The sequence below is a fragment of the Hyperolius riggenbachi genome, chromosome 3, assembly GCF_040937935.1.
Source record: "Hyperolius riggenbachi isolate aHypRig1 chromosome 3, aHypRig1.pri, whole genome shotgun sequence".
Lineage (NCBI taxonomy): Eukaryota > Metazoa > Chordata > Amphibia > Anura > Hyperoliidae > Hyperolius > Hyperolius riggenbachi.
In genome coordinates, this window is record NC_090648.1 from 307,024,038 (window position 1) to 307,036,694 (window position 12,657).

General features: G+C 42.8%; 1 protein-coding gene across 1 annotated transcript in view; it reads left to right on the plus strand.

Moving 5' to 3' along the window:
* Window positions 1–12,657, plus strand: part of KRR1 (KRR1 small subunit processome component homolog) — a 37,895-nt gene that overhangs the window by 21,456 nt on the left and 3,782 nt on the right. The window contains exons 8-9 of the mRNA XM_068276652.1: window positions 94–171; window positions 8,228–8,321. Coding sequence (XP_068132753.1) covers window positions 94–171; window positions 8,228–8,321 — 172 coding nt within the window. The remainder of the gene's footprint in view (window positions 1–93; window positions 172–8,227; window positions 8,322–12,657) is intronic.

Here is a 12,657-nt window from a genome sequence, read left to right on the forward strand (position 1 = left end):
TGGACAGTCTGGTTTGGGGCTCCCATAGTCAGCAGTGCTGGACATATTCCTCTTCCTGTGTCAGTTTTAACAGTCCCTCTCTTGTGTTTTTAGATTGACAAAGAACTAGAAAGTGGGGAGTACTTCTTGAAGAAGAGTCAGAAGAGGAAGAAAAAAGTAGATGATATAAAGGTATATGTCCTGCGATTACTTTCCAAAAAGTATTAATTTTTCTAATAATTCACTCTGTAAAACATATGTGAAATATATGTTGTAACTAGTTGAAGCGAGAAAGAGAGTTCATTATACAGTATCATGGTTATATTGATTCTATTAAATATTATGCAGCACTTCATAATAGATAGGTGAGGTAGACAATACAACATTACAATGTTACACAGGGACATTATAGCGTTTAACAATGGTACACAGAATAGTGATGTGACAATGTAGGGATGAATAAAACAGACAAGTTACTGATTCCATATGGCGGTGGAGGAGGCCACTGCCAAATAGGCCAAATAGGTTAAGGGCTCTGCCTCTGACACAGGAGACCAGGGTTCGAATCTCGGCTCTGCCTATTCAGTAAGCCAGCACCTATTCAGTAGGAGACCTTTGGCAAGTCTCCCTAACACTGCGACTGCCTATAGAGTGCGCCCTAGTGGCTGCTGCTCTGCCGCTTTTGAGTCCGCCAGGAGAAAAGCGCGATATAAATGTTATTTGTCTTGTCTTGTCTACAATCTATATAATGGATTTATATAGTGCTTACATATCATGAAGTGGTTTAACTTTGGGCTGAGGATGGAAACAAGAGTGCTTGGAGGCGACCCCTAAGAACCCCCAATTCATTTTGCTGGGAACTCCTGCCACTGGAATGTCCTAAAAGTTGTGTAGGGTGCTATGTTGAGCCAGCTATTCATGTGGAATTATTTTAAAAACATTTTTTTGTCAGCCTAAATGTATACAAAAAGGAAACCTTTTACTAATGGAATGGCTTTATCAAGTCGCCTCCAAAAATATTATTTTGCTAAAGTATAGTAACTCAACTAGAATTGGTTGGTTGCAAAAATGGGTAAAGGTAGCCATACATCTAGCGATGATGGGCAGATTCGAGCAAGAGAAAAATCTCTCTCTGATCAAATCTGATGAGAGATATGACAGCTGGCCATACACCACAGCATGCTGAAATTGATCCAGAATCGGCCTTGTGACGCCACATCTGTTGCCTCACTGGCCCTGAGCAGCAGTGGTTTGGTTGCGTTTGTCGCTCGTCCTGATATTGCTCGCCATTACCGCCGCTCCCTGAAATTGGTTGCATTGTCAAGTGGGCATGCACTTGGCGGCACCGATTTTTCTTCCAATTATAATAATCAAATCAGATGGTCGATCGCCCTCCAAGTCGCCTGGCCTATGACAACCTGAACCTTAACCACTTGCTGACCGCCCACAGCCGATGGGTGGCTCCTTTCGGCTCGTAGGGGCAGCGATCGCATCACTGGTGACGCGCGCTGCCCCTGGCAACAGGCTCCGCCCACCCGCGACATCATCCGGCCGGTAGTAAGCGCCGGCGGGATGTTACCCGCTCTATCGCCGCCATGCAAGCGTATAATACGCTCTGTAATGTATACAAAGCGTATTATACAGGCTGCCTCGTGCCCTGGTGGTCCCAGTTATCGAGGGACCACCAGGGCAGGCTGCAACCACTCTAAGTCGCACCCAAACACACTGATCTGCCCCCCCCGCCCTCTGATCGCCCACAGCACACCTCAGACGCCCACCCCCCAGACCCTAGTTTGCACCCAATCACCCACCCATCAATAAACTCCCTGTCACTATCTGTCAGCGCTATTTTTTTTATTAGGTCCTAATCTGCCCCCTGGGGGCTCCTGATCAACCCCCCCACCCCTTAGATCCTCCCCAGACACCCCCCCCCCGTGTACTGTATACATCTATCCTCCCCTATAATCACCCAATGGTCACATGTCAATCACCCCCTGTCACCATCTGTCACTGCCACCTATCAGAGATCAGACCCTAAACTGACCCCTGCGGGCACCCAAACAACTGCCCACACCCTCAGATCGCCCGCAGACCCACCGTCATATCACCACCAAAGTGCATTGTTTACATCTGTTCTTCCCTCTAATCACCCACTTATCACCCATCAATCTCCACCTGTCACTGCTACCCATCAGATCAGACCCTAATCTGCCCCTTGCGGGCAACCAATCACCCACCCACACCCTCAGATAGCCCCCCCCAGACCCCCTCTGATCAACTCGCCAGTGCATTGCTTGCATATATTCCCTCCTCTAATCACACCTTGAGACACCCATCAATCACCTCCTGTCACCCCCCCCTAGCACTCCTATCCATCAGATCAGGCCCTAATCTGCCCCATTTTAGAAAGAAGACACTCCGAGGTATTCCGTTAGGTGTATGATGAGTTCATAGAAGATTTTATTTTTTGTCACAAGTTAGTGTAAAATTACAGTTTGTAAAAAAAAAATAATAATCAATTTCCGATAACTAGTGACAAAAAATAAAATCTTCTATGAACTCACCATACTCCTAACAGAATACCTTGGGGTGTCTTCTTTCTAAAATGGGGTCACTTGTGGGGTTCCTATACTGTCCTAGCATTTTAGGGGCTAAAACCGTTAGTAGTCTAGAAACCAAACGCCTCAAAATGACCTGTGAATAGGACGTTGGGCCCTTTAGCGCACCTAAGCTGCAAAAAAGTGTCATATGTGGTATCGCCGTACTCAGGAGAAGTAGTATAATGTGTATTTTTACACATACCCATGCTGGGTGGGAGAAATATCTCTGTAAATGACAATTTTTTGTTTTTCTTACACACAATTGTCCATTTACAGAGATATTTCTCCCACCCAGCATGGGTATATGTAAAAATACACCCCAAAACACATTATACTACTACTGAGTACGGCAATGCCACATGTGACCCCTTTTGTACAGCCTAGGTGCGCTAAGGGGCCCAACGTCCTATGAGCACCTTTAGGCTTTACAGGGGTGCTTACAATTTTGCACCCCCAAAATGCCAGGGCAGTAAACACACCCCAGAAATGACCCCATTTTGGAAAGTAGACATTTAAAGGTATTCAGAGAGGGGCATGGTGAGTCCGTGGCAGATTTCTTTTTTTTTTTTTTTTTTTTTTGGTCACAAGTTAACAGAAATGGAAACTTTTTTTTTTTTTTTATTTTATTTTTTTTTGTTTCAAAGTGTCATTTTCCGCTAATTTGTGACAAAAAAATAAAATCTTCTATGAAGTAACCATGCCTCTCAGTGAATACTTTGGGATGTCTTCTTTTCAAAATGGGGTCATTTGGGGGGTATTTGTACTACCCTGAAATTTTAGCACCTCATGAAACATGACAGGTGCTCAGAAAAGTCGGAGATGCTTCAAAATGGGAAAATTCACTTTTTGCACCATAGTTTGTAAACGCTATAACTTTTACCCAAACCAATAAATATACACTGAATTTTTTTATTTTTTTTTTTATCAGACAAATTTGGACAAATGTATACAGAAATTTGACTTTATTTGACAAATTTTATCACAGAGTTAAAAACTTTTTTTTGACAAAATTCATGTCTTTTTTTTTTTTTTTGATGAATATAATAAAAACTAAAAATCGCAGCAGCAATCAAATAGCACCAAAAGATAGCTGTATTAGTGACAAGAAAAGGAGGGAAAATTCATTTAGATACTAGGTTGTATGAACGAGCAATAAACTGTGACAGCTGCAGTGGTCGGAATGGGAAAAAAAGGCTCTGGTCCTTAAGGGGTAGAAAGACTCCTCAAGTAGTTAGAGGATCTGTAAAGAGTCTCTTTAAAGAGACTCTGTAACAAAAATGTCATCCTGTTTTCTACCATCCTACAAGTTCCTAAACCTATTCTAATGTGCTCTGGCTTACTGCAGCACTTTCTACTCTCACCGTCTCTGTAATAAATCAGCTTATCTTTCCCCTGTCGGACTTGTCGCCCTGTGTCTGGAAGGCTGCCAACTCTTCAGTGTTGATCTGCTATGCACTCCCCTCTCCAGGCCCCTCTATGCACACTCTTGTGTGAGTGTGTGTGTGTGTGTTATTTACATTAGCCAGCTTTTCTCTGCTCTCTTATCTTTTACAAGCTGGATAAATCCTCTGTTGTGAAAGGAGTCACATACTGAGGAATTACAGACATGGGCAGAGCTGTCTGCAGGAAGAAACAATCAGCCTGTAACTCTTCAGTGGGTGAGAGCTGCAGGGGGAAAGAAGCACACAAATGATGTCTTGAGATTCAAAAGGAAGGGTGTATACAGCCTGCTTGTGTATGGATGTATTTTCTATGTGTGGACATACTGTACATCAACCTACTTCCTGTTTTGGTGGCCATTTTGTTTGTTTATAAACAAACTTTTTAAAACTGTTTTTGACTACTTTTAATGCGGCGGGGAGCGGCGAAATTGTGACAGAGGGTAATAGGAGATGTCCCCTAACGCACTGGTATGTGTACTTTTGTGCGATTTTAACAATACAGATTCTCTTTAAGACTTTAAAGTGTAACGGTTGGGCATAAAATAAAAAATCAATTCTTTATTTTTATCTGGTAAACAAGTAATAAGGATGCTAACCAGGCAATCCAAAAGTTAAAATCTCTATTACTTTTCTTGTTTATAAATTATCATTCCCCAGTTTACCTGACTCCTATTTGGTACGTTGCCGCACAAAGGAAATTGCAGGGCATGCTGGATTGTCTTTTTTTGCTTCTTTATTTCCCCTCAGGCTTAAAGAGATTGTTAAAATCACATAAAAGTAAACATACCAGTGTGTTAGGGGACATCTCCTATTACCCTCTGTCACAATTTCGCCGCTCCCCGCCGCATTAAAAGTAGTCCAAAACCGTTTTAAAAAGTTTGTAAACAAACAAAATGGCCACCAAAACAGGAAGTAGGTTGATGTACAGTATGTCCACACATAGAAAATACATCCATACACAAGCAGGCTGTATACAGCCTTCCTTTTGAATCTCAAGAGATCATTTGTGTGTTTCTTTCCCCCTGCAGCTCACTGAAGAGTTACAAGCTTATTGTTTGTTTCTTCTTGCAGACAGCTCTGCCCCGTTGTCTGTAATTCTGCAGTATGTGACTCATCAGTATGTGAACAGAGGATTTATCCAGCTTGTTAAAGATAAGAGAGCAGAGAAAAGCTGGCTAATGTAAATAACAAACACACACAGGGGAGTGTGCATAGAGGGGGCAGGCATAGCGGATCACACTGAAGAGTTGGCAGCCTTCCAGACACAGGACGACAAGTCCGTCAGGGGAAAGATAAGCTGATTTATTACAGAGATGGTGATAGTAGAAAGTGCTGCAGTAAGCCATAGCACATTATAATAGGTTTAGGAACCTGTAGGATGGTAGAAAACACAATGACATTGTTGTTGCAGAGTCCCTTTAAAGTGGATCCGAGATAAACTTTTTCACTGCATAATTGTGTTCCTTTCATAGTTTATAGGGCATTCCTCAAGCCAAATACTTTTTTTGTTCAGTTTAGAGTATTAAAACAAAACAAGCCACGCCCACAGCTTTTCCAGAGAGCCTTTGCACTGTAGCAAGTGCTTATGGGAGCTCAGTCTGGGCAGGAGGAGGAGGTTACTAGCAAGATATTTCAGAGGCAGAGGGGAGGCTAAGGGCTGAAGATTCTATGAGCTTGTTTGTGTAATGTGACAAACAAAACATAGTTACATAGTTATTTTGGTGGAAAAAAGACATACGTCCTTCGAGTTCAACCAGAGAACAAAGTACAACACCAGCCTGCTCCCTCACATATCCCTGTTGATCCAGAGGAAGGCGAAAAAACCCTTACAAGGCATGGTCCAATTAGCGCCAAAAGGGAAAAAATTTCCTTCCTGACTCCAGATGGCAATCAGATAAAATCCCTGGATCAACATCATTAGGCATTACCTAGTAATTGTAGCCATGGATGTCTTTCGACGCAAGGAAAGCATCTAAGCCCCCTTTAAAATGAACGCTTGGCTGCCACAAGCCAGTTATCCCTGTGATAACTTTTCCGACACCACCTGCTTAAAACCAAAAAGTCAGAAGGATCGAGAGGCCCCGCTTTCACGGTCTGTATTCATACTGAAAATCAAGATCAAGCAAGCTTTTGCGCTTCTGCTCCACGGGAGGTTTCTGTCCTCCCTGAGCTCGCCTTAGGACACCTGCGTTACCGTTTCATAGGAGTACCGCCCCAGTCAAACACCCACCTATTCAACCTCCCCACCTGGCTGCCCTCATTGTATCACAGGAATAAAAAAATCATAAACTGCAGTTCAAGCTGTTTGCAGCTAGATTTGCTATGTAAACTATCTAAACTTTAGATAAGATATATAGACAAGTTACTTGTTATAGTTAGTTTTATCATCTTGGATCCGCTTTAACTAATGTACAGAAGCAAAAAAGGACAACCCAACATGCCCTGCAACGTACCAAATAAGAGTCAGGTAAACTGGGGAATGTTAACTTTTGGATTGCCTGGTTAGCATCCTTTTTACTTGTTTACCAGATAAAAAATAAAGAATTGATTTTATGCCCAACAGTTACAAAAGTAGCTGCAGTCTACATTGTAGTAGTGTGGACATTAAAGCGAACTTGAAGTGAGAGGAATACAAAAGCTGCCATCTTCATTCGCTAATAGACATTGCCATTTGCCTGATCTCTGTGCTGGTGCTCTTCCTCTAATTCTATTAAATCACTGGCCCAGAATAGAATGAGCGTGCAATCAGATTCTTTGACTCTGGTGTGACTCCACTGGCTGCATGCTTTGTACAGGTGCATGACTCAAAAACAACTAAAGCCAAAAAGCACAGCATCCAGGTCTCTGGCACTGTTTATAAGGAAATGAAGATGGTAGCCTCTGTATTTCTCTTACTTCAGGCTCACTTTAAACAAGTGGCGGAAATACATAAATTCTAGTCAGTTTTGAAATATAGTCCTCCTCCTGCATCTTAACCCTCCTGGCGGTATGAAAAAATCCGCCAGGAGGGAGCGCGGCATTTTTTTTTTTTTTTTAATCATGTAGCGAGCCCAGGGCTCGCTACATGATAGCCGCTGCTCAGCGGCATCCCCCCGCCCTCTTCGATCGCCTTCGGCGATCTCCGATCAGGAAATCCCGTTCAAACAACGGGATTTCCTGGAGGGCTTCCCCCGTCTCCATGGCGACGGGGCGGGATGACGTCACCGACGTCATTGGGAGTCCCGATCCACCCCTCGGCAGTGCCTGGCACTGATTGGCCAGGCAGCGCACGGGGTCTGGGGGGGGGGGCCCGCGCGCCGCAACAGATAGCGGCGATCGGGCGCGGGCCGGCGGCGATCAGTGTGCTGCCGCAGCTAGCAAAGTGCTAGCTGCGTCCAGCAAAAAAAAAAAATAAATTAAGAAAATCGGCCCAGCAGGGCCGGAGAAAACCTCCTGCGCGGCTTACCGCCAGGAAGGTTACAGGAGTTATCAGGCAAAAAAAAAAATGACTCACCTGGGGCTTTCTCCGGCCCCTTGCAGCCGACTGTCCCATGCTGACCACTCTGCTCACCGCCGCCGTCACAGTCTCTGCGCATGGTGCAGAGGCCAGCCCCGAGGTTGTCCTTACTGCACTTGCGCGAACCGCTGCTGTCAATCAAGCACACGTTGCACACTGCTTACTGCGCAGGCACAGTAGTTCTGCTACTGCGCAGTAAGCCGCGTACAACGTGGAGCGGTCGGCGTGGGACAGTCGGCTGCAAAGGGCTGGAGAAAGCCCCATGGGGGTGAAGTTTTGTTTTTTTTTTTTTTTTTTTTTTTTGCCTGATGATTCCTTTTAAGTATATTTAAATGTTTAAAAAAAAATTGCTGGTTGGATGGTTAAATTCCTGGGCATGTGCTTTTTAGCTCTTGGGGTGTCACTGTAGCTAGGAGCAGCCCTTGTTATGTTGTGGATAGTCTCTGGCATGGCAGCTGCTGCCTATGATCATTATGAATGTGCCAAATCTTTCAAAATTGGTGAGATAGAACCCATCGCTAATGAAGCAGTTATCACCCAGCAGTGATTTTGCTTAACTTCAGCTTCACAAACTAGTTACTGAAAGAAATGACATTTAATCATGCTGCATAATAAAAGTCAACCGAGTGTTTAGCTGCACATTTTTAGTGTTTTCCGTTATACTATTTTATTGTTTTACTTTACACATTCTGAATTTTTTTAAATTCCAGACCAAACAAGCCGATGTGGTGTCTAAACGTCAGGAAGAGAGAAACAAAGCCTTTATTCCACCAGAGGAGAAACTACCAGAGAAACCACGGACAGGTAATACTGTTATGTTTGTGAATATTATGTATTGCATATATAGCTGACACTTAGAGCCTACTGAGCAAATTGGGGGAGAATAAGCAGTTTGTCCAGAAGCTAATTCTCTTACAGAATAGATTAGGCTGGTATAGAAATGGCAATGGAATTAAATGAAAAGCAAACATAACAGCTGCCATGCCCACAGATGTCACCACCACAAGCTTTGTTGCTTTATGCCCATTGTACATGCACACTACTGTTATTCAACCCTTTCCGGACCGCCATAGGTGAAATCTACGTCTTATTTGTGCCTGTCACTATCTGACATGATGTAGATTTCATCAACCCCCCTCCCCACGCTCATCATTCTGTTGCTGCTGTCTGCCACTTGCTCAGTTGTCTGAGCTCCATGCTCCTGTCAGGAGTCTCTTCCATTGGCTCCTGACCCTGTGGTCACTGTAAGCCTATAACAGTGATCGCAGCACAAATTCTGGAAGCAGGCTGTCGTCCTTAAGGGGCGGGAGTTCTGCCATCACGGAAGGGTTAATCTAGGATGTGCAGTTTAGAATAAGAGCAATGATGCTGTGCTTCATTCATTACTGCACATGCAAGTTTATTACATCTGTGGCTTCTAGATTTCCTACTAGAGCGCATTACAGGGCATACAGCTAAAAGAGAGAAGGGGGTGATGGCATAACAACTGTTTGTCTTCTATGTGAGATCCTTAACAATTGACAGATCAATCCAATCTCTTCTGCTTGTTTGAAAGTGGAAAAAGGTAAGGTGGGCTTCTGGACCGGCTGCTTACGCATACGTACATCCATAAACATGTAGCAGGCTCGCTCTTTACTTTGCTGCTACTGCAATTAAGAGGTAAAATACAAACCATGAGATACTTGCCTAGGTAGAGGGGAAGACTCTGGATAGTCCAGGGGCTTCCTGTGTCCTTGATGCCACCGTTGCCACACATGGACCATCTGACAAGAGCTTGTCTGATATGTTCTCGTGGCCATGCTACCTGCCATGTACAAGCAGCTTCATGCTACTGTGCAAGGAGGAGGGGCACATCTGTGAACTTAGAGGGTAAGCACCTGTTTATTGCTTTTCCTTATACCTTGGGTAGTTAGACAGCAGAATGGCTGCATTCTGGTAAGAAGAAAATGTTTCTCATTTAAAAAGGGAATTCCTTCTCAGCCTACCCTGACTTCTAAAACTAATCACTCAGACTGCATCCAAATCAGCCTTTTGCCCCTCTCTGTCACAGCACATACTGTGACACAGTTTCTTTCATGCAAACAGAAATGCCTCCAAAAGCTGTTTTTAAACTATTCTCCAAAGCACACAACAGTACTAAGGGAAAAGTTGTATTCAAAAATGGCAATAACTGCTAAAACAAAACAAATATATACAGTAGAGTCTCAGTTGTCTGGCACCGACAGGGAATGGCTGATGCCGGATAACTGTGCTTTTTGATTGTTTGAGACACCGTTAAAATTAGGCCTAACTAATTGTCCAACTACTATACACCACTGAATATACAGTACATACCATTAACTCTGTATTAAATGTAAAAATACAGTAATTGAAAGTGTATTAAACTTGGGGAAGCGGTGGAACCCAGTAGTTGGCCTTCACCACTGTAAGTACTGCCAGTTGATTGAGACTGCTGGTTAGTTGAGTTCTGGATAACCAGGACTCTGTTGTGCCAGAATTCTTTCTGTGATTCTTTTATTTTTCTTGTAAAACAAATACTGTCTGAAACTGAAAGAACAAATTACATGTTTTTTATTGTCCCTAATGGGGCTGAACGGTTTTGCGGTTTTAAACCCAAACCGCGATTGCTGCAAAGACGATCTAGGGATCGTCAGTGCCTGCGGTTTCCATGCGCTCGGCGCCCGCTGTGCTAGGCTCCACCTGCCGCCGCGTCATACGCGTAAAGACGCATGATTGCATGAATCTGTGCCTGGAGCCGGAGTGGTGAAGCGCTGCTGAATGGGTCCGCCCCCCACCGCCCTCATAAGCGATGTGCATCTCCGCACATGACCCCACACTGCAGTCTATGCCGACCCCACCTCCTTACACTGTCTCTGTGGCTGTGCAATGAATATGTCATATCACTGCACGGCCAGTCACATCACTCACATTTATTAAGATAAATGGTGGGACCGAAGTAGAGCACAAGGAGGGGGAACAAAATGTGAATTTAAAAAAAAATCATGAATCGAAATCATGATTTTGGCTCAAAATCGCTCAATTCAATTTCTTCCTAAAATTGTTCAGGCCTAGTCCCTAACAGAAAAGAACTGAACGTGCTCTTTCATAAATCACCTTTCTAAGACTTGTATAAAAGTTTTGGTTCTAATATTTATTCAGTTACTAAAGAGGTAATTGGCTTTCTTGTTTAAAGGATACCTGAAGTGACATGAGAGACATGTGTATGTACAGTGCCTAGCACATTTGCCCTTTTTATCTCTTTCTTGCTCTCAGAAGCCATTTTCTGCTTGGAAAGTATTTTATAGTAGGAATTTATCAGTGAGTCAGGACTGAGTCAGCCACTTACATACCTGATATTTAACTCTTTCAGGCAGAGACAGAAGAAAAAGGAACACAGCATAGTTATTTGTGTGCTAGGTACTGTACATACACATGTCACAAGACAAATGAGTACGTTTTTTTCCAGAGTAAAATGAGCCATAAATTACTTTTCTCCCATGTTGCTGTCACTTACAGTATGTAGTAGAAATCTGACAGAAGTGACAGGTTTTGGACTAGTCGAGCTCTTCATAGGGGATTCTCATCAAGGCTTTTATTCTTTATAAAGATATTCCCTTAAGATTTAAACAATGATGCTGGCCAGCTTCCCTGCTCGCTACAGTTTTTTTGCAGTTGGACAGAGCAACTGCCAATCGCGAACTGCTTTTGAAAATAAATAAATCCTTGAGAATCCCCTATCAAAGAGATGGACTGGTCCAAAACCTGTTGCTTCTGTCAGATTTCTACTACCTACTGTAAGTGACAGCAACATAGGAGAAAAGTAATTTATTGTTCATTTTACTCTGGAAAAAATGTACTTCTTATTTGTATGTTTGCACATATTTAAATTTTACAATTTTTCGCCATAGTGCCCCTTTAATGTGTGGTTTGAGATATTACTAAAATTGGTACATGCTCAAATGATGGATTACAGCAAAACAAGAAACAATAGGAGGAGGTCCCTGCTTTTGCAAGCTTACAATCTAGTAGTTAACTATAGAGTTTTGTCCCAACAATAGCATTGCTTATAGCCAATGGAAGAGAGCCGGTGCACAGGAAAGTGACCCAAGCAAACAGCAAAGTGTTAAGCTGTTGATTTAAAAATGTAATCAAAATAATCAGAAGTTAAAGCACACCTGAAATGAGAGAGGGTATGGAGGCTGGCTGCCATATTTATTTCCTTTTAAACAGTACCTGTTGCCTAGCACTCCTGCTGATCTTTCATGCAGCAGTAGTGTCTGATTTGCATGCTTGTTCAGGGACTATGGCTAATAGTATTTGAAGCAGAGGATTGGTAGGACAGCCAGGCAATTTACATTGATTAAAAGAAATAAATGTCGAAGGAATTTTATTACATACGCCGGGGATCGATACACAACACGTTTCGCAGGAAGCACCCTGCTTTATCAGCCAATAGGAAATAGTACATACAATGCAGGTCTGGGTATGAGCCAAGCGCCTCTGGGTTTCCCCTTTCTTCTTGTCTACAGAAAGCGACTTGTTTGCACTTAAGTGGCACTTTAAAGGATACCTGAAGTGACATGTGACATGAGATAGACATGGGTATATACAGTGCCTAGCACACATAACTATGCTGTGTTCCTTTTTTTTTTTTGTCTGACTAAAAGAGTTAAAGATCAGGTATGTAAGTGGCTGACTCAGTACTTAGACAGGAAGTGACTACAGCGTGACCCTCACTGATAAGAAATTTCAACTAACACTTTCCTAGCAGAAAATGGCTTCTGAGAGCAGGAAAGCGATAAAAAGGTCAATAGTTCATAGATTTTAGCTCTGGCATACTTCAATGAATGTCATTGACCAAAAACAATGAAACAGTTAAAACTTAAAAAGTAGATTTAACCACTTCACCACTGAGGGGTTGATCACCAGAGCAATTTTCACCTTTCAGCGCTCCTTCCGTTCATTAGCCTATAACTTTATTATTACTCATCGCAATGAAATGAACTATATCTTGTTTTTTTGCCACCAATTAGGCTTTCTTTAGGTGGGAAATTATGCCAAGAATTATTTTATGCTAAATGTGTTTTAATGGGAAAATAGGAAAAAATAATTTTTCAGTTTTCGGCCATTATAGTTTTTA